At 40.0% G+C, this 22,163-nt stretch overlaps 2 protein-coding genes across 2 annotated transcripts; one reads left to right on the forward strand and one right to left on the reverse strand.

Annotated features, from left to right (window-relative positions):
• Positions 1–225: 225 nt before the first annotated feature.
• Positions 226–10,739, forward strand: LOC110041777 (replication factor C subunit 5-like). Its single transcript, XM_020747110.2, has 11 exons — positions 226–466; positions 631–695; positions 1,653–1,789; positions 2,184–2,263; positions 2,402–2,475; positions 3,898–4,057; positions 4,733–4,814; positions 4,919–5,048; positions 5,599–5,676; positions 6,485–6,539; positions 10,410–10,739. Exons 1-11 carry the CDS (start codon positions 420–422, stop codon positions 10,504–10,506), a joined length of 1,005 nt encoding a protein of 334 aa, XP_020602769.2. The 5' UTR covers positions 226–419; the 3' UTR covers positions 10,507–10,739.
• Positions 10,740–17,163: 6,424 nt separating this feature from the next.
• Positions 17,164–21,897, reverse strand: LOC110041796 (neuronal acetylcholine receptor subunit alpha-10-like). The gene is made up of 5 exons (XM_020747127.2): positions 21,632–21,897; positions 20,592–20,734; positions 20,450–20,494; positions 19,306–19,415; positions 17,164–18,561 (listed from the first exon to the last, which is right to left on the reverse strand). The coding sequence occupies exons 1-5, from the start codon at positions 21,678–21,680 to the stop codon at positions 17,283–17,285; spliced, it is 1,626 nt and encodes a 541-aa protein (XP_020602786.2). The 5' UTR covers positions 21,681–21,897; the 3' UTR covers positions 17,164–17,282.
• Between the last annotated feature and the right edge of the window lie 266 nt (positions 21,898–22,163).

Below are 22,163 nucleotides of genomic sequence, written 5' to 3' on the forward strand. Positions count from 1 at the left end.
ATTTAACGAACGTTCCTAATACACGACGTGCATGTAATTCGCAAGCCATCTGATATCCAAGGTAATACTTTTAGACATAATAAATTGCCCGAGATCCCGGGGGGCAAATTTGAGGTATAGATGTATCTTCAGCTAACGAGAGGTACACGCAAACACCAATTTGATTCGTGGGTACCCTGTGGCTAAATTGAAACGTCATCTCAATATGTCAGCGGTCTAAGTTTATTGGGTATGCGTTCCACTAGTTTGGCGGGAAATTAAACAAGATGGCGGGTGATGGAAGGTTGTAGTCTGATCGGTAGCCTCTTTTAAATTTTGGAGATTCTAAAGGTCTTGTGTGTCGTAACAAGTTGCCAGTTGACGACTTGAATTGTATTTTGTGAGACGAGAGCAAAGCGAAGGACTCCCACCTGGATAAAATGATCGTTTCCGAGTCCGCTTCCGAGCAAAAACGAAATCTTCCATGGTAAGTTGACGAAGTTGACTCTTTTAAGCTTTAGTGCACTTTCCATTTTCGAATAAAAATTATTTCCATCTCCGCCTATATTCAAAATTTTGCTGTTGATCTGCTCAAAGGAAAAGCTTTCTTACAGCTTTGTTCATAACATGCACATGTTTCTTACTCAATAGGGTTGAAAAATACAGACCAAACAGCTTAGAAGATCTAATCTCTCACAGGGATATTATCACAACAAGTGAGTTTACCTCTTGAATTAATTTGTTAAGCTAAAGTAGAATAATATTCCGTTATCTCCCTTTGTCTTCAGTTTATACTGGGTATTTAGCAAACAAAGAAGTTAGGGGTAGAAAAAAGGTAGTCTACATTAACCATACAGCCATAGGTTATCACGGTTTCATTGACATGAAACAACCTGGAGTACCGTGTTTCTTTCCCCCCCCCCCCCCTCCCCCGTAAGCGGAGTAGGAAGAATCAGAACATTTCCATTTCTTCCAATTCCGTTTACGACTCTATCGCTTATGATCCACTGAAAACTAGCTGGTCAGAGTTGGAAGTAGAAGCGGAAGAACCAACCAATCACAAGGCCTGGAATCAAACGTTTTGATTGGTTTATTCTTCCACTTCCGCTTCTGACTCCGACAGTTAAGATTTCACTAGCTTGTAAGCAATGGAGTCATAAGCAGAGTGGGTGTTCTGCTTCAGACTCCGTCAGTCTGATTTTCACTAGATCCATAACATCAAGGACCTATCAAACATACTCGGCTGTGAACAGGTGTTACAAGTTACGGCCCTTGTTGACACCCCATAATTAACAGCTCTGTTTGCAATGCAAGAAAATATGGGATCATATAGGTAGGCCCTGGTGGGGACTGGGCTTGGCTGGGCTTTCCCTAGACAGGTCTGGAATCTGTGAGGTCCCTATCACAAAAGGTCATTTATTTGATGAATAACTACATTTGTACATGTAAGTACTATTTTTTTGCAAGTATTTAAGCTTTGCCAGGTTGAAAAAGGCTAAATAAACCACAAATCAGCACAGACTTATGTTTGGCTGCTATTTTTATTTCTCCAGTGCCCCAGCTAATCCATGCATGATTCCCAGTATACATGTACCATGTACATAATATGTATTTGCAATGTGCATAATTGATACATTGTACGTAAAATGTAACCTATTCTTGTTTCTCAATAGTCAAAAGGTTCATTGAGGAAGATCGCTTGCCTCATCTGTTGTTCTATGGTCCACCTGGTACTGGAAAGACTTCCACCATATTAGCTGTCGCCAAACAGATCTATTCTGCACGCGAGTTCAACTCCATGGTTCTTGAGGTAGGAATATACTTAAAATGCCTGGGCTTATAATCTTCATATAAGGGGTTTTGTGTGAGCTTAATACTGGAGGAGTATTTTACTGAAATAAGTTGACTGTACAACATAAACATTCTGGTGATTAAGTTTTTTGATTCTTACTCTCCATATAAACTTTCTTATTACCTTTTGCTATTTGATATATGATATTCTGGGAGGAAATGAGTAACTCTGTTTCATTTAATGATATTTAATAACTGTGATGAAAGAAGGCTTATATCTAGAGGAGCTTAGTACCAGACAGAACAAACACACAGATGGGCCTACAATAGTAGGGGCTTATAACTTGAGGGGCTTATGATCTCCATTTATTGTTTAATAGTGCTTATGCTCTGGTCTAACTGTTTTCTTGCAGTTGAATGCATCAGATGATCGAGGTATTGGAATTGTTCGTGGAGCCATTCTAAGTTTTGCAAGTACAAGGACAATTTTTAAGTGAGTTATATTTTCAAGTTCTACTTATTATTTGATATGACATCGGTACAAGGCCATCACTACATATTGTACCACACATGTTACCATGTAACAGTTTGGTGTACATGCATTTATTCAAAATTTCATTGGTGCCTGCAGGTCTGGCTTCAAGCTAGTGATATTGGACGAAGCAGATGCCATGACGCAGGATGCTCAGAATGCTTTAAGAAGAGGTATGGCAGTGTTTCCGCCAGAGCGCACCATTGCCAGAATCCCGCGTTGCAATCAGAGATAGCCCCCAGAAAAACAAAGAAAGGGCCAATTTGGCCCTTTCCTTTTACAAGACTACAGGCTTAACCCAGCGTAGTATTTTAAAAGCCATCCCAGGGCTTGAAATTGCAACCAATATGGTCACCAATGTAACTAACACTTCATCCTTGGCGACCAAAATTCGGCAAAAATTCTGGTTTAGTCACCATAATGGCAACTACATTTCTCTGTGTTGACGATCAATCTGGTTATTATGTCACACATTATGTCCTTCTAGAAAATCATATTGAAAGATCTTTGCTTCTAAAACATTCAACATAAGAAAACAAGTCAATCCATCCTTTTCCTCTGCTGTATTTATCTCACATCGGAAAACTTCCAAGTTTGAAATCGTCCTATAATGCATTGCAAACCCTTGATCATTGACTACATTATGTATGCCTAAGGACTGTTCTCTTGTAATGCACGGATCATACTAGTATCTGATTCAAAAGAAATTTATTGAGTGGAAACACTTCAAAAGGCACTTACTATTAAATTTTATCCTAGATCCTAATAAACTGCTTTATTTTCCTTGGTACCCTGACGCATTTTTCCTTTTGTAGCTTTCAGTTTATTGGCCCCTCTCCTAAAAAATTGGCCCCTAAAAAAGATCTTCAGGGGCCACTTTGGCCCTCAAGAAAAATTTTCTGGCTGAAACACTGGGTATGGTCAACTCAGATTAATTTTAACTCATGAACATCTGTGACTACCAGTACCTGTACACCTGAGCAGAAAAAAAAGAAAAAAAAAATGTTGAATGCACATGATCATGACTATTCAAGATTGTTTCCTCGTGGCATTTAATAATCACAGGTCAGCTGCCTTAAGTGATGATTTAGAAAAACATAGAAACTGTCATGTCTTCCTAAAGGTAGCTAAGCTAGAACACAAAAGAAAGTTCGAACTCTTAAGAGCTTTGAGAAGTGCCCAAGTTTTCAAAAGTATAGTTAGGGAACACAAGATCTGTTTTATTCAGGAGAGAGATGATCATCGTCTCTTGGTTTTAAAGCATGTACATTTCAGGGGGGTAGCCAGGATTTTTCAAAGGGGGGCTCACACTGTGTCAAAGTGAGGGTACTCACCAGATTGCTATGTCATTTTCCCCACTTGTTGTAGGTTGTTTGCTTAAAAAGGCTTACAAAAGGGGGAGGGGGGGTCACAGGCACCCCAGGACCCCCCTCTAGCTATGCCCCTGGTACATGGTTCATAAGAATGCAAATTAGTATCAGTTTGCAAGTTGGTATCATTTATGGTTTATACCTTTTTCATGATAAGTTTTCTTCAATTAGGTGTACAGGATGTATATGACTCACACTGTAACGTGTGGTCATCTTTTCTTGCAGTGATGGAGAAGTTTACAGAGAATACAAGATTCTGTTTGATTGGCAACTACCTGACCAAGATTATTCCAGCTCTCCAGTCACGCTGCACAAGATTTAGATTTGGACCTCTTGACAATGAACAGATGACAAGTAGACTGGAACATGTTATCAAGAGTGAGGGGTGAGTTTCTTATTTAAATGTACAGGTTATGCAAAACCTGCACTTTTAGAAGAATTTTATAGTGCTTAAAAAGAGCATAACTGAAGGTGGAAATAAATTTATGATAATAATAACAATAATCATAAATTAGGATAATAATTACCCTAATTTTATTATAATTGTTTTTAAGTGTCTTAATTTTTTTGCAAGTCAAATGAAATTGTCTTTGTCGGTACAGTTATATTTAGAATATACTTAGGCCTTTCTCACCAGTCTTCAGCAATCTTCTGATACATCTACCTTCTTCAGTGTTCCTGGAAACTTCTGTCAGCAATCCTTGAAATATTCCTTTAAATGTTTCAAGATGTTTGCAAGACTATATTCACAATCTTCAGATCTTTCAGCAATCTTCAACAATCCTCAAAAACATCCAGAAAAGATTGCATCTTAAGAAATCATTGTGTCTTGTGTTCAACACAATTTTTCGAACTACACTTGGAGAGAAATTCCATTGTCTCTATATACATGTATTCAATAATACTGGCTCATCAAGCAAAGGCACTGTAACAGAAAATTGCCTTAGCTTAGTCCTGCACCTCTGAATCTATGAAACAGCACACCAAAGGAAACACTTGGCTGTTCTACATCCCTAGTTATGTGCTATGATGTATTGTGAACATCAGGGTTTGTTTTTAGAGTTCAAGTTTCAGATGATGGAATGAAAAGCCTGGTCAGGCTGGCAAATGGTGATATGAGGAAAGCTCTAAATATTCTTCAGGTCAGTATGAAGTTCTTCTTTATATTTCTTTGGGTACAGTAATTTTGAGTAGAGGAAACTACTTAGCAGTTCTAAACTGATGCATTTTATTGATCTATTTTTAGAGCACAGCTATGGCCTTTGACACTGTAAATGAAGTGAATGTCTACACATGTACAGGCCAACCTCTGCGATCAGACATTGCAAACATAGTGGAGTGGATGCTCAATGAGGATTTCAGTACTGCTTACAATAGTATCCTTCTCCAGTTGTAATACTGTCATGACCTCAAAGTTAGTTTTTCAGCAATGCCTGGGAGTAGTGGATTTTGCAGTCTGGCTAGTAGATTCTACATGCATACTTAACTTGACTGATGGGCAAGTGAAATTTGTTTGAGAAACTTTTTAAAGAAATTTAAATTACAGAAGTACTTTAAGAACTGAATTTACTCTATTAGTTTAATTCTAAGTTAATTAATCTTCCTAGTAATTTTTGAGGGGCCGGTGAGAATGATGTTTGGACTAGTCATTGATCATAGCTTTATAGTTCAAGGAATGTTTTTTTTTTTTCACCCTGTTTAAGGAAACCACAACATAATGGTCTTCTAATGTACATGTAGAAATCAAAATACAGTGTGTAGTTCTTTCAACTGAGCAGGAATAAGGGTGGTTACAACTGAGGATGATTTAGACGGATAACAAAGGACAAATTTGAAAAAATGGCCAAGGTCTGTGATCTGTGACATAGCTCCTTTATTTACAGTAACTAGATTTCTACATTGCATTCATTCTTGACCTTCCACCAGATATAATGAAGATTAAAACTTTGAAGGGACTGGCACTTCAAGACATTCTGACTGAAGTGCACTTGTATGTTCATAGAGGTCAGTCAATAAAGTTATAACTTGTCTTCTCGCAACATAATGCAAACATTCTCTATTTTTCATCCAGACTGGAACTTAGCAAATGCAGAATGCATGTAGCTTTCCCCAAAATGCGCACAGTTCATACAGCTTCACCACTTATATATACTAGTTCTAACAAAGGGAGATCATGTATATATCCATGGTTCAGTGTCAATCGATACCTCAATCGATACCCTCTATCGACCCTCGATCAACACTAATTTTTACCACAACTGCTACTAATCTTGAAATCTGATTGGCTAATTTGCCATTGTCAATAATAGTCCAGACAACACTGCTTGTGTCAATGTGTCACGCAGAGTACAGACCATGCTAAACCACATACGATTTGTTCAGTTCACAGACATGCCATCGAGTGTCGATCAATACAGTGCATACATGTATGAGTTGGTTAATTGACCGACCATTGACAGAGTGTCCATTGAGTGTCAATCAGGTGTCAATCAAGATGTTGATTGAGTGGCAACGAAGTGTTGACCTAGTGTCGACCAAGTATCAAATGAGTATCGATTGAAATGTCCATCAAGAATCGGTTGAGAAATCGATGGAGTGTCAATCGAGGGTTTCGATGGACACTTTATAGTATATAAATTATGGTCCACAAAGGCAATAGAAGATGTCTGCATGCAAGCTACTGAACCTTGAGAGAAATGAAAAATGTAGAGAACGCTTGGAGGATAGTCTTTCATGCATACTATGTAAAACTTTGTAATTTGTATCATGGCTGAATGTTTTCATAGTAACAGTTTTTTTTTCTCTGTTACAGTCAACTTCCCTCAGAAAATCAGAATTCTCTTGCTGGAAAAGATGGCAGATGTTGAGTAAGTTCAAGAAAAATATGAAATATTTGATGTGATTATGGTTTTGTCACTACAGTACTCAACTGAGCATTTGTAAGACTGTAATGAACTATTCCTGACAAGCAAAAAACGGAACGCAAACATTTTTGTTCAGTATTTTATTTTACCTTCCCTGATAATGAGAGCAACAGCCCAAGTGAGGGTACTAAGTGACATACTTAGCTTACTTTATAGCACAGCCCCTTACTCATATAGGAAAGAAAAGGAAACCCATGAGTTGATTTTCTCATGGTTATCATGGCTAGTGGTATTACTCGTGGGCATGTATGCACGACGGCGACGGCGACGGCGACGGCGACGATGACAATGGAGCTCAGGGCTCGAAATTGCGACTCACTAGTCGCCAATGCGACCAAAAACTGAGCACTGGCGACTAAATTTTCAGAACTGGTCGCCAGCTGGCGACTAGCGACTCACGTTTTGTCCGATAACTAAAGAAAACCACGACACAACTTTTGTTTTTAAATCTTTATATTAGGAAATCAATCGGATATGGTAGCTAGTATACAACTCTCCTTTCCGTCCCCAGTAAAATAATGTCTGAATATTACAAGATAATTGAAAAATTGAATGTATTTCGACACGTCGATACTGCGTTCACAGCGCGCCATATTGTTTCAGCGGCTTCTTCCGAAACTGTTTGTCGGCAGCGAAAGGCGTCGAGGAAAGCAAGTCGAAAATAAAGAACGGCATTTCGAAGAAGTAGCAAAGGGAAAATACGCAAGGACCCGTGTTTGTCTCACAATGAAAACCACGGACTTGAAATGTTTTATGCTTCGCTTCGTTTAAAATGACTATGGAGATAACCATCACCTTCGGACCAGAGACATATCACCTGAGAACAGCAGTAGCTTTCTGTAACTAAGTGTTACTCGTGTTGTTTTTAATTGTTTTCGCTCTTCAATTGTGACTTTTCTTGCGTGCGAAGTAACGTATAAAATCTTGTTCTTTTGTAAGTTATATCTAACATAAGTTGGCGACCAAAATTTACGATCTGGCGACCAAAATTTTTCCGTTAGTCGCCAGCTGGCTCCCGAACGAAAAAGTTAATTTCGAGCGCTGGAGTTGCACAACATGGCGGCCATACTCCAAATAATAGGTTGACAGAGACATGCAGCCTTGGTTTACCATGTACATGTACTTCTTTGATATTGGATATCCATGTTATGATCAATTGACACCTGTCAAAACAAGATATCCGCTGATCAGTATCACGTGGCCATATTGCGGGCTCAAGTTTACAGGTTATCGAGATCACTTTTTTTGAAGTTGACCACTGACCAAGTGCTGGTTTTTGATTGGATCGCGGGCTCATCTCAGTTTAACTTGTTGAAAACAGGGCAGGATTGTTCGGAAGCCGGTTAACGCTAACCCAGGATTAAAGTGCACTTAACCCCAAAATTTTATTTTCGCTAAAACGAATCTGCATGTTATTTTAAATACTTCTGCGAAAAAATTTTTGGATTCGGTGAAATCCTCGATTTTCTGTGCCCCGACGAAATCTCGAAAATAGCCCCAAAACACCGCCATTTTGTTTCACGACCGAGTTTGAGGAGAATGGGTCCAGCGGCTGTTGTGACGTCTACCCAGGAAGTTCGAATATCTCACGTCCTCTCATTTCCTTCAGGATGGTGCAATACTCATTCGAGAAGTGCGCAGAAATGCCTTCCAGAAGAGCTGTCGGCTGTTGCAGCAATATACCAGATCTAAAAAAAGATATACTGTACAATTTACTGGCGATGATCGGTCAATGGAACAAGAAAGACATAAACGATGGTTGATTTTGTCGAACCGAAACAAGCGAACTGAGTCTGTGAGAACCATTGAAGAACTCTCACTGGAATTTGTTCCGCAGACTTTCAAACGCTATTTTCAAAATTTTTCTGCTTAAAGCCAACCAGAAATTTCTCGAAATATTACCGACAACCTATATCTTCCAGTCCCGCAGTATTTATAACATAGCCGGGAAAGTTGTGTGATCAATCAAGAAGCGTTACGACCAAATATACTGACGTGTAAATAGGTCGCAACTGTACGCCGCCAACCAGCACTTATTTCTCTTTCGATTTTGGTAAAGGTCGAAGATTAATCCTTTAGAATTACCTGATAACAAAACTGTCACACTCACAGAGTTTTTCGAGGGTTTGGAAATCAGCAGTGCGACAAACATTCTCTACATTAGCGTCGAAAATATGAACGCGTGACATTATCTGCGGACCGCTCAGGGAACACATCCTTTTCGCTTATCCGACGAATTTCACTGCAAACTGAAAAAAATTTACACTGGTTATTTGGAGTTACGACTTAAAACGTGTGACACTGTGAAATCGGTAATTGTATGAAATGTTTCCTTCTGTCTTGCTTCCCGCAGCTTCAAAAATACGATCCAAGCAATTCTACGATTTTCAATCGATCGAAGCCGGTGTTTTGGAGGTCATCAAGTCTCGAAAACTGCAACACTTACGTCGCTCTTATAAGCATGAAGCATTCCAGAAAGTAAAACACAAACTGGATTTAATAGAACAACCATACCTTGACAAAATACATTCTCGCTAAGGACAAATGTAAACGGGCCATAAACACGCGTGGGAGTCTTGTGTTTAGGTGACGAAGTTACCATGCGAAGCAGTCCTTGAGTTTTCTTTCCTCCTTTCGTTTACCTGCTCCTCCACTTCGTAGCTAGCTATCCATTCCTAATATACAAGCAGCGCGTCCGCAAAGAAGTCTTCTCCGTCGTCGCTTGAAATATTGCAAATTCTTCTCAAAGCTCTAAGCAGTAAGTTCACAGTTGTCGAACGTGCTCGATCAAAGTTTATTTCGGTGTCTTCCGAATCGAAACCTAACTCTGACTCCAGTGACGAAAAAGAAATGATTCTGAAACAAAACTTGGACGTTTTAGTCCCAAAATATCTTGGAACGATTAATTTTGTTTTCCATTTTCTCGAGCAAATACAGAGAACTGAGGCGCCATTGTGTTTGGTTCCTGGGACGTCATCAGCAACCGCCGCTCCAGACTCCCTGAAACGCGGTCGTGTAACACTTCGGGCGCGACTTTGAAAGGGCATAGAAAATCGAGGATTCAACAAAATTCCAAAATTTTTTCGCCCAAATGCTTCAAATAACAAGTGGATTCGCTTTAGCGGAAAAAAATTTTTGGGGTTAGGTGCACTTTAAAAGTTAACCGAATTATAACTTTTTCTTCTATACAAATGTTTTTTGCTGCTTTGTTTTGTGTATATGGTGATTATTAAAGCTCAAAACAGAAGGCCAAACAATATACAGAAAACCTCACCGCAAAGTCACATGAAATCAAAATTCTACCTTTTCCTGGGTCAGCTTAATTGGGCTTTGAACAACCCGGCCCAGGAGCTACGCTTTTAGGCTGGCCTAAATCTATATATTAGTTAAACCTCAAGAGTATTTTTACCATCTTTAATGATTGGTAGAATAATCAGAATAACTGTGTTGTGATGACACAGAGTTTACTGGTCATTATTTCAACGTAGGAGTCACAGTGACTTCATGGTTAGTGTGCTCGACCTTGACTCGAGCGGTGCGGGTTTGATCCCTGGTCAGGGACATTGTGTTGTGTTCTTGGGCAAGACACTCTATTCTCCCAGTGTCTCTCTCCACCCAGGTGTATGAATGGGTAGCGGCAACTTTAATGCTGGGGCTAACCCTGTGATGGACTAGCATCCCATCCAGGGGGGAGTAGAAATACTCCTAGTCGCTTCATGCTACAGAAACCGGACATAAGCTCCGTGTTAGTGGGCCACTTGGCTCGTATGCAGAGTTATTTTATTAGTAACATTTTTTTGTTGATGTTTTCAGATACCGCCTTGCAGCAGGAACCTCTGAGAAGATTCAGCTAAGCTCACTGATAGCAGCTTTCCAAGTAGCTAGAGATATGGTGACTCCTGACTCATAGAAAACGCTCTTACACCTTCCTTCGGTGTTCCTAATACTGTAAAAACCTTTACAATCATGTAGTTAATGTACGGAGATTTTGACATAAATGTATGAGACAAGGTGATTTGTTGAAATTCTTGTAGAATGATCTACACTTTTGCAAAGTTGTAGGATCAGTTGTGTCGTAGTATTGTACAACATCTAACAATGACGCTTCATACTTCGTTAAATAAAAGTCGTATGCTCTCTTAAGGTGGCTTTAAACAGCTTCCAGCAGTTACATTTTGGCGGGTTAATATAACCACTTTTATCGAGTCTATCTTTTTGTCGAGGGTCCCATGTCGAGGGTCGAGGGTAATATTTTTTTTCTGGGTTTGTTGTTTTACTCCTTGCTGTAGGCTCGATTTCCGCCGCTCAGTCGAGTCCGGTCTACATGTTCTTCTCCGATTTGGTTAAATGTAAATATATCACAGACCTGATTATTTATCTATAACCTGTATAACATTCAAAGTCCGGTTTTTCATGTGACTTCATCACGCTGGATGCTTTGGCCGATGTACTAATGCCATCATCCGCGTAGAAATAAATCTAAACATTAAGTTTTGCAGTTGTAATTTCTTCAACAAAAAAATAACACATAGGGATAACAGAATGTGGTTCGCGTTAATATTTGTATTGACAGTGACAATGTTCTGTCAAAGTGCCTCACCCGCTTCGAATTTCACGTTTTTAGCTTCAAATTTTTCACTGAGGGAAACAAATGACAACGCCTTCCCTGGCTTCGTTTGTGTACCTTTTTCTCTATGTCGCTGTAGTCGTTTAGGTCGTGTTACCACCGATGATATTTCGTGGAGTGTTGGCTTCATTGTTTTCCAGTGTTATTGACGGGCCGCGATGAGAAATATTCCTTTGCCATTTATCAAACAGGAACGGTATGTGAAATCTGGAGGCGATGGAAGCTTTGGAAGCAAATTTACGGCTATTTTCTTCCTTCGGTAAATTCGCTGTTAAAAAAAAATATATCTGTGCGTTTTTGCGATCTAAATGACCCCTCTCCTTCGGTAAACTTGCAGGGCTTTGCGATTGGTCACGATGAAAAATATCTGTGAGATTTGCGAGCTTATTCACCACGTTTAAAGGATGTAGCTTGGCTAGAAGACGCTCGGTTTATTTTTCTAATTTTCTATACATTTGTCTGTAAATTTGGCCGGGTTATTCAAGTTCTTATCTTTTAGCGCTTGCTTCCTTAAATTTAAACTTTAATTCTTGCCTCTTTTCAGGGGCACCCAACCATCGTTTCCTCTCAAATGCTTTTAAACGCTGTTTTAGGCTATCTGGAGTACTTCTAAAGCTCTGTAGGTTAATTTTAGGTTGCACTAAAAAAATTTTATCTGTTCGGTTATTCTAGGGGAACTTGAGTATTCTCGAATTTATTAGGGCTTTTTTGTCCATTCCCTGAAAACCTTAGGTCCTATCGCCTTTCCGAAAATGATAGCTGACTTTTTTTTCGGTACCCCAAACGACATTTTTTACAATTCGAAAGCAACAGACATTAAATTTCTCATATCACGAAAGTTCGAGGTGACAATTCTCTTCAGAAAATCAGTGGGGATTGAAGGCCTGTACGGGTCCGCAAATGATCCTAGGACCGCAAATGATCCCGGACCGCAAATGATCCCCAAATTGGACCGCAAATGATCCCGGACCGGAAATGATCGCCATATTGGACCGCAAATGATCCCGATCAAAAAATAAGGAATGCCATGGATTTATATCAGAGGAAGGTGAGAACATGTACAAAAATAATGAACTAAAAAACATATTTTATCATTTTACAAAAAAATATTCCACAGTTGCTGTTTTGTTCTTCGAAGGGTACAGATCGTTTTAGCTGTCACGCAATAAAAAAATAATAATAAATCGAAAACCAGCCAATGGAAAAAGCTAAGAAATTGTAATGTACGCTATAGAAGATAACTAAATAAGGCACTTCTCTAAGTTTTAAGCCTGTGCGTTTCCCCAAACTTCAGATATTCGTCGTAAATGTTTCCCAGAAATTTACACTGCCCAGTAAGAAAACGCCATGTTGGTGTACATCTGTGGTACACCAATATGGCGGCCGGAATATAGTTTAAAATCTGGAACTTATTTTGGCTTTCTAGGCGACTGATTATCAGTACTAAACAAACAAGCAATAACATAAGTCCTTTTTCTAATGCTCTAACTTCTAAAAAGGCTCAAAATCATGAGATAAGTATATATTTTTCAACAAACTCGATCGTAGCCTTGTGTCACGTAACCTCCATAACCCTGAAATTCAAAATGCTCTGGTTTCCAAACGAAGCACGCTAATTGTAAACAGATATAGGTATACCGCCTCTTATGCCTGATGAGGATAAAAACACGTCACGTGAAGGCGATCTATTGAATTAGAAGTCTTAGAAAAATACATACTTGTAAACATTCTCGAAATCCCGGTGGCGATAGTATCAAACATCTATCAAACAGCTAATTGTCAAAACGAAGTGCAAGCCTTGGCCTTGCGTGGTCATGAAGCTGAAGTTCATAATTATAGCTTGGAATTTTGCCTTCTTAGAATTCTCAAGTAGTCATTTCCGAGGAATTAAAGCCAAAATACGACCAAGGAAAAATTACAAAACAAATTTGTTCAAATTTCCAGTGCTACCCGGGGACCACTAGGTGTTTTACAGAGTAATGAAGCGTTGTAGCCGGCGTTGTAGGCTTGTAGGTCTACTCAGGTGCAGCGTCGTCATTAATAGTTGCTTCATGGTTAGATTTTAGTTTAAAACTTTAGACGAGTGGCGCTAATGGCTGATAAAATGTGATTTAACTATAACACCGAATTATCAATGTTTAACAAAGGAGGATATGTAGCGTATGTTGCATTGATCATAATTTTACTGAGAATTGCAAAGAAATGCAAGCCAAGTCGTGTTTTGATGATGGAGTGGTGATATTCATAACATCGTAGTTAGCGACAAAATTTAGTCGAAAGTATGAAAAAAAAGCAAGTTGTAAGCCATTATAATTATAAGATGGCTTTAATGAAAACATCGGTATTCACGTACGCCAATTCCCTATTTACACCATCCCACCATCCATGCTATTCCTTATTTTTTGATCGGGATCATTTGCGGTCCAATATGGGGATCATTTCCGGTCCGGGATCATTTGCGGTCCAATTTGGGGATCATTTGTGGTCCGGGATCATTTGCGGTCCTGGGATCATTTGCTGACCCGTACAGGCCTTCCGAACAGATAAGTTACCGAAACGATCCGTTGGGTGCCCCTGTCTTTTCCTCAATGAACCTTTCACTTTGGCTAAGTAACTGACGCCTGCTTGTCGAAAGAGAAACGTCGCTCGTTTTCGGTACTCGATACTCGTCCGCATCATTGTTCAGTTCAGCCCGACGTGGAGACCTTTTTTCGTGCAGGAGGTTTTAAATTTGATTCAGGGCTTTGTAACTGCTGTGTTGACCCTGTATGACGTTTCAAGCTGGTTTTTACGCTCTCGGGCGTTGTTAGCCGAGCAATCATGTTCAAGACTAGTCTTTTGTTACCTTCTGTGGCCTTCAGGGAGAAAATGAAGATCATCTTCAGCTAGATACCGCGCGGACAATGTTGAGGTGAACCCTTTCTTCCTTAAAATTCCCCTGGATATTGTAAAAGATCACAGTCGATATCCGACAGAAATTCCTCTCTTGATTTCCTATAATTCATTCTGATTTTCAAAACTGCAAAAGACAAAATGCCCGTACGCGTTGCTGACTTTGCTCCTCTTCAAGTGTTTGCGGAGTGGCGCCAAAACGTTCCCAAGTGGGCGGGTAAACTTTGAAGTTTGATTGTCAAAACTTTGAATTTTGATTGACCCGCAGTTGCAAGTGACGGTAAGACCTTTTTTGAACGTTTCTTCCACCGGGCTCTTCCTATGTAATAGCTAGTAGTTACAGTGTAGTTACGGCATGTATTTCAGAAAATTTATTGAAAAGTTCGACTGATCGTGTGACAGGAAGTCACGCCAACATTTTACCAAATTAGGTTTGATGTTAATGACAAAGCAAACACACTTCAATGTAGTGAATGGGGTTGACAAGCCTCCGATTCACGACTCCTACGATTTGTGACATTTGAAAAAAAAAGCTCGGAAAAAAAGAATATTACCCTCGACCCTCGACAAAAAGATAGACTCCTGGGCCGGGTTGTTCAAAGCCCAATTAAGCTAACCCAGGATTAACGAGAAGTTTGATTTCGGTTTTGTAACTAAAAACTTTTTGGTGAGGTGTTCTGTTTATTGTTTGCCCTTCAGTTTTGAGCTGTAGTAATCTCAAACTACGCCAAACGTAAGAGGTGAAAAACATTTTTAAACAAGAAAAAATAATACTTTAGTTAACGTTTAATCCTGGGTTAAAGTTAACCGGCTTTCGAACAACCCGGCCCTGAGTTGGAGAGCGTTTGATCGAATGGTCGACCGAACTAGTGCTGTGGCCGACATACGATAACAATAAAATGAATGACTAAATAAAGGCAAACTAGAGATCGATGGAAAACAGTACCTTTAATACTGTATAGAAAGTACACTATTAAAAGCAAATTGAAGTAAAACACCAAGTGATTTTCAAGCTTACAATGCGATGCGGCCAGCGCTGCATGTTGTGCCATTCACGTACTCAAATCGCTTCCATCCAAGTGTAGAAAAGATTCACCGTCGAAATGAACACTTCTCATATTTACAGCACAATTCCGAGTTCCAAGCGCGGTATAAGGTAAAAGGTAAGGTAAAGTCTGCATACGAGCCAAGTGGCCCACCAGGCCGGAGCTTATCCCGGTTTCTGTAGCATGAAGCGACTAGGAGTATTTCTACTCCCCCCTGGATGGGATGCTAGTCCATCGCAGGGTTACCCCCAGCATTAAGTTCGCCGGTACCCATTTATACACCTGGGTGGAGAGAGGCACTGTGAGAGTAAAGTGTCTTGCCCAAGAACACAACACAATGTCCCCGGCCAGGGCTCGAACCCGGACCGCTCGATCCGGAGACCATGACTCGAACTTGAACGCTTTTCAAACTTTCTGACCAAGGTTATATCTCCTTCATTTGATAGACGTTTCTTGAATTCTACTTGATTGCAATTTCATTCAGCAAATTCGCTTGCTTCGTTCTCAAATTTTTCATTCAACTAATTTTACAAACGGCGTGCATGTCATGTGATTTCCCACTTGTTGTTGTTTTTATCACATCGACTTCCGGTCGTTTTGTAAACTTAAAATCCAATAAAATTAAGCTATATTTCCAAGAATACAAATGCACCAAATTTAATAAAACAATTATTCCATTCGCGCTTGTTGGATATGAGATTGGTTATAGCCAACTCGGCCCTACGGGCCTCGTTGGCTATTTACCATGTCATATCCAACGCGCGCTCATGGAATAATTGTTAATTATTATATGGCTGTGTCTCACAAGGACTGAGAACTACCGAATTCACGAATTTGATTGGCTGAAATCGATATTGACCGCGGTCTAGATTTTCCCATCTTGACCAGCATCTAGACCGGTTTCATTTTGCGTTGAAAAAGTAGCAAACTAAAATATAAAAATGTTCACCGTTTTCTTTTATTTTCTTCTCAATCATTTATGGAAGTGCCAAAAAGCCTGATGACAAAAAAAAGTAAAGAGGACGAGCAAATTTCGGCAGGTTTAAGTTAAGCTCATCTCCGTTTGCAAGCAAAATGTCAGCAAACCAGTTACATTAAACGAATTAAAGTTTTTTTCTTTGCCATATAATAAACATCTTATTAACCGAGCTAAGTCGGTCTGTATGGGAGAATCTTGACCTCGGTCGTGTGTACAGACCTCACTGCGTTCGGTCTGTACTCACGACTTCGGTTTATAAGAGCTAAGTAGAAAACCTGTTTGCCGTATTTGTAAAGTAGAAAACCTGTTTGCCGTACAGGTCGGTGCGCGCCCGCAAAACTGTCACACTCTCCCTCTTTCAACACGTAAAAATATACAGCGATACTACACACCAAAACATCTAATAAGATATACTTATTATATAATCACACGAGCATTTTACTGGAAAATACACCACTCATAAAATTCATACGAAACCACATCCGGGACTCGAGTGGCGTATTTTCCATATCCTCACTAGTGAAGATATCAATGATTTCACTGACATCAAGTTTGTCTCCTAAATTGTACTTAAATTCGTTGGCGTATCATCGAAACATCTTCGGGTCTTCCTCGAAAGTCTTCGGCAATATTCGGTAATCTTCGGAAATCTTCGGAAAATGTTCAGCAACGTTCGTGTGACCTAGAATGCACTAAGCCTGTGATTCTCGAAAGAGCTGTTGCTTAGCAACATAAAGGTTGACGTAGCAACTTTGCGTACACGTGCTATTTTTCTGATTGGATAACAGTGAAAATCATGAAGTCTTCAGGTACCAAAACGACGTTTAGGTGACTGCACGGAGCTTGCTAAGGACGCCCCATTCAAGACAAGCTCGACACTACATGTGAATTAAAATGTCGTAATCATTTAAAGGTAATATAAAAGGCATTTCTTTAAGAGCAAGCTACTTTAATTGCCCAGACCTCCACCCCCCCAATTAATAATGGTCCGTCTCTAAACCATCTCCGTACGCAGCTATTGGATATTATTTTTAGATGTCGAACAATCTATAACACAAAATTGGAATTTTTTTCTTAGAGGAGGATAGAGAGGGGATTGTGGCCCTTTTCACGTGTTCTACTCGAAGGAGACCCTTCTCATCTCATTTGAGATGGAATCTCGGAGCACGCAAGAAGATTTTCAGGAGAGTGACGATGGAAACAATAATGGAAATGATTAAAAAGAGTCTGTCCAAAACACGCGCTGCCTTTATCCACTCCTTTTGATTCTTCATCTTCTCTTCAGACCAGTCCAGGACATTACCTCTAAAAGGCAATGAATCCGTTGTCAGTTGTCTGTTGAGCAGTTTTGTTGATGAAAGCCTCTTCTTTCCATTATGACCGCAATTTTTGTGTCGGGTCTGACCGTCTCCGTTCTTTTTTGACCGGTGCTTTGTGAGACCCCTGTTATTGTAACAGTCGTTTTTGCAGGAGACCCCGAGATCACAGAATGAGTGGTTTCCACGGCTACCGTCGCGTACGTCCCCAGACTCCTGCATAGCCCATTTATGCTCGTGCGGGTCACGCCGCGCGCTTTTCTCCTTTGAGCGGTAAAAGGCGCTTTCACAAGATGCTGCATCGCTGCTGCTAAGATACCCCTTGGCTTCCAAATCTATGAAGTTTGTGGCCATCCGTCGCATAGCGGTGCTTCTTCGATGAATTTCGCTCCAATCCTTCGGTTTTTGACAAGGAAACAACAAACGCGCAAGCCACCGCAGAATCACTTTTCTCATGGTCTTGGGCATTCTTCGTCTGTTGCGATGATAAAAGTTTAAAATAAGCGTCGTAACTGCTAGAGAAGCCCCAATTTCTAACATGATTGCAAAGTAGAACTGCCCAAGCAGAGGAAAACCGTATGATGGCATAAGCTCGGAACTAAGTTGTTGAAACACCGTCATGGCCAAAAGAACTGTGATACTCAGTCCAATGCGTTCACCGGACTCGGGTGGAAGAACAAACCCTAAAAATATCATGGAAGAGATCAGCGAGCATGGAATAATCAACTTCAGGATGTAATCTAGTGATTCCCTTCGGATGTTTATTCGTACCGTTATGTCCACAAACTCGTGGGGACAGCACTGATATTTTTGCGCGTTTCTTTTCGCCGACAAATTCAAAAGTTTCCATTCGCCATTGTTAACGTAGTATCTGTTGAGTGCAATGATGTTTTTGGCAACCAGATCGATCTTAAATTTATCGGAAGTCCAAGAGCCAAATTTGAGCGAACATTCCTGGTCATCGAAAGGGAAGTTTGTGACGTCCACATCACAGATGCTCTTAAACATAGCGGGGTTTAACCACGTGTTGTTTCCATCGTATTTCACTGCTACGCTGGTTGTATATGTGGCCCTGCCACCTCCATTGCGTTTTTCCTTGTCGATACTATAACGAGAACAGAGGAAAGAAAGAAAACTCCGATTAACAGAGTCTCTGCACCTGAAGTTCATCCGCCACCGATTCGAGTGGCTGTTTGTTCAGTTATTGTGGTTCGACGAAGCGCGATAGCAGTGTAAGTTCTATCAGTGCGCCCCTCCGTCCGTCGGTTGGTCGGTTCGTCCGTCTGTCTGTCGGTCAGCCAGTCAGGCATTACGACCATGCCTTAGTCAGTCAGTCACGCAGCAGGCTTACCCGTCGGGTAGTCGATCAGTTAGTTAGTTCGTCAATTCGTCAGTCCATCAGTCCGTCAGTCCGTCATTCCGTCAGTCCGTCATTCCGTCAGTCCGTTGGTCCGTCTGTCAGTTAGTCAGTCTGTCCGTCAGTTAGTCAGTCAGTCAATCAGACAGTCAGTCAGCCAGTTCATCAGTTAGTAAAAAAGTCAGTCAGTCAGTCTACCAGTTAGTAAGTCAGTCAATCAGTCTGTCAGTCAGCCAGTCAATCAGTTAATTAATCAAGCTACCCTCTCGTAATATCAAAACAGAAATCGCATATGTCACGATAAATAAGAACACTCAAATCACCAAGAAGTGTCCTGATATTTAAATAAAATCTCCCAACTAGTGTCAGCTAGGGGCATGAAAAAATGCATGGATAGGAAAGAGAATTTGCATGTTGGCATAGGTGTTCAGCAGTTTTACACATCAAGACTCTTTACGCACTCGCAGAGTATTAAAAAAGCAAATAACTTACTTGTTGTACAAGAGTATGTCTGGTACCCAGATGTCTTCAGGAGAAATGTGAATTTCCTTGACTCCCCCATAATCTTTTGGGTTCCATTTCAGCAGATTGTTCTTCCAATACTAAAGAAAAATTCACATCGATTAGGTTCTGTCGTTCCATCTTACATCTCAGTTCTAAAATGTGTTTGAATGAGCTGTCTTACACATTTTTGCAATATTTACAGTTATTAAATACTGCGAGCATTGCATGGCTGAATAATGGAATATAACAATTAAAAAAATCATTGAATGCAATGTCAGCTTTAATGATCTTTATAAATCGATTAAAAGATTGTAAAGTGTTACATTTAATACTGGAATCCTATATGTATTTTTGATGGGCTTTTAAATGCTTATGCATCTGTAATTAATCCATCGGCTCTTACCAATGTCGATCGTTGTTAAAGAGAACAAAGTATTATTCTTAGCATCCTAGTTGCTATCAGAAGATCTTCTGAGATTTTGTGTTCGTATTAATTCAATGAATCCCCTTCAGTTCGGGTTGTAACCAAAAACATCTTAGCGTTAAATTAGTTCAAAAGATGTCTGCCGTCTTAGATCAAGCCCAGTTCTTGACTGTAGTTTTATTGGTTGCCACACAATCAAATGTGGGAGTGTGGAGCATAATTCAAGGTTGTTTTAACTTCTCAAGACTATAAAAGAGGAAATGAGTTTCCTACCAAGTATTTAAAATGTGGGCCTTCATTAGGTCTCAAGTTTGAAGTGATTCTGTCAACAACTAGTCTAAACTCTAACAAAACCTCAAACATGAATAGTTTTAACAGGCCAGCGGTGGCCGAAGCGACCGCAGCATGTAGCGACTGTAAGTATGGCTACCAATAGGCGGGGGTGGGGGGGGGGGGGGGTGGAGGAATGACACTCCATTGCAAATTACTCTCAAGCGTTTTGTCAGGGTTTCCTAAAAGTTCTCTCGCTAATAACAACAACGATGCACTTGATTGGATAAACGTATACGTGATCCCAGATTGTTCTATCAGAAGCATAGTGACTCTCGGTGACCCTCGCGAGCTCGCAAAACCACTGACTCCGCTCACTTGCTTGAAATCGAAGAGAAACGTTTATGAAAAGTGACTGATAAAATTCAATTGACGCACCTGATTCACCCAAGCATATGTGGTGATGTACTGACTTCTCGCACTCTGTTGATAAGAAAACAAAAGCATGTGCTGTAAGACCTATTTTGTACATAACGTGGTAAACACAAGTGTTATAGCGAGAAAGGTTGTAAAAACTCACCACATCAAGAATATCAATAAGTTGAAAATCGAAGGTGACCGTCACTGGACCTGTTCCGGGTAGTCTTGGGTGCGTGTGTTTGTTGTATCCCTTGAAAAGCTCCTTGAGTAGTCTAGTCTCGTTCATCTCAAGTGCACCTTTTGCTAACAAACAAAGAGATTACAGAGAATAAGTACCAAAGTCTTTTCAACTAAAATCTCGAAAACCTTCTGCGAATCTAGCTATCTCACACTCAAGCAGTTTCGTTTTATTCAAATCCTACTTGGAAAAAGTGGCTTGGATGGCAAAGCTACATTTGATTTTTCCAAAGCGCCGTAAAAGTTCTACACTCTTGAGTGGTTTACAACAAGACGGATCTATCGTCGGTGAATTCACTGCGCTCTTTCTTTTTCTTGCATGCACCAATTTTGTTCTACGGCTGTCTTTCATAGACGGGTTTACAAGACATACCATAATGAAAAGACTCAGTTTCAAACATGATTCAGCTTGTCTGTTTGGTTGATTGTTCCTATCTTCTTCGTGATAAAAATGTTAAGTATTGTCACTAAATATCATTAGAGACCCCAGTCAACAGGAAAAAGGTGTACATTTTTAATTCCAGTAATGTGTTGTACAGCCATCACCGGGCGGAAACAGGGGGCGACTAAGCCACAACAGCTGGCAACGGACTGTGGAAAGAGCGACGCGGGAGGAGTTTAAGAAGAAGCGCGTCGTCGAAAAAGAACATCGAAACCTAAACTTACAGTTTGAACTTTATCGCTTATCATTAGAAGTTCCAAGACTGTCTTGGGAAAACAAACAGTTGTGTTGCACTATTTACAGACTAAGAAACTCGTCCTGTTGTTTTCTTGGCTAAATTTCCAGCTACTCATCAGTTTATCAAAAACGGTTTCTTCCACAGTTTCTTTTAAAGCGTTTGTGGTCTGATGCAGAACGGGTATTCTCTTGATTCCAGGCCGTAGTAGGGACAAAAATAACACAATATCAAACACTCCTGTCACAAATGATCCTGACAAGTGAAACAAAATGGATACACGTACCTGTGGAATGTACGAGGCCAACGAAAAACAGTGTTACATGTAATCTCATTCTGCTCTTTGCTCCCGAAGGAATTTCCTTGGATTTCTTTTCATCGATTCGCGAACATTGTCTCAATCGGAAAGGAAAACATTGAGAAAGATAGTATAGTATATCGTTGGGCTATCTCCAGTCAGTTTCAAACGGTAGGAACAATTACTGTTAAGTGATCGAATGTGAGCTGTTTCACTCTTTGAGTTTTAATCTTGTTATGGTAGCAAAAACGACCATGTTATCATCACCTGAATTAAATTAAATGTTTAAAAATATAAACAAAAAAGGATTGTAAAAAGGTTAAGATTAATTGTTTCAACACATGCATGGGAAATCATGACGTGGTACTGTTTCGCCGTGTTTGTTGTTCTGTTTGCGTTTGGCTCAGATCATTCTTTTCAAGTTGAAGCGTTTTTTAACTTCTCCTCAGAGTTCGACTTACTTTAGCTATGTATATGCTCTGTGCGTATGGAGTTTAAACAGAGATTTTTGGAAAAATGA

The sequence above is a fragment of the Orbicella faveolata genome, unplaced genomic scaffold (genome assembly GCF_042242905.1).
Source record: "Orbicella faveolata isolate gen_17 unplaced genomic scaffold, um_ofav_v1 contig_47, whole genome shotgun sequence".
Lineage (NCBI taxonomy): Eukaryota > Metazoa > Cnidaria > Anthozoa > Scleractinia > Merulinidae > Orbicella > Orbicella faveolata.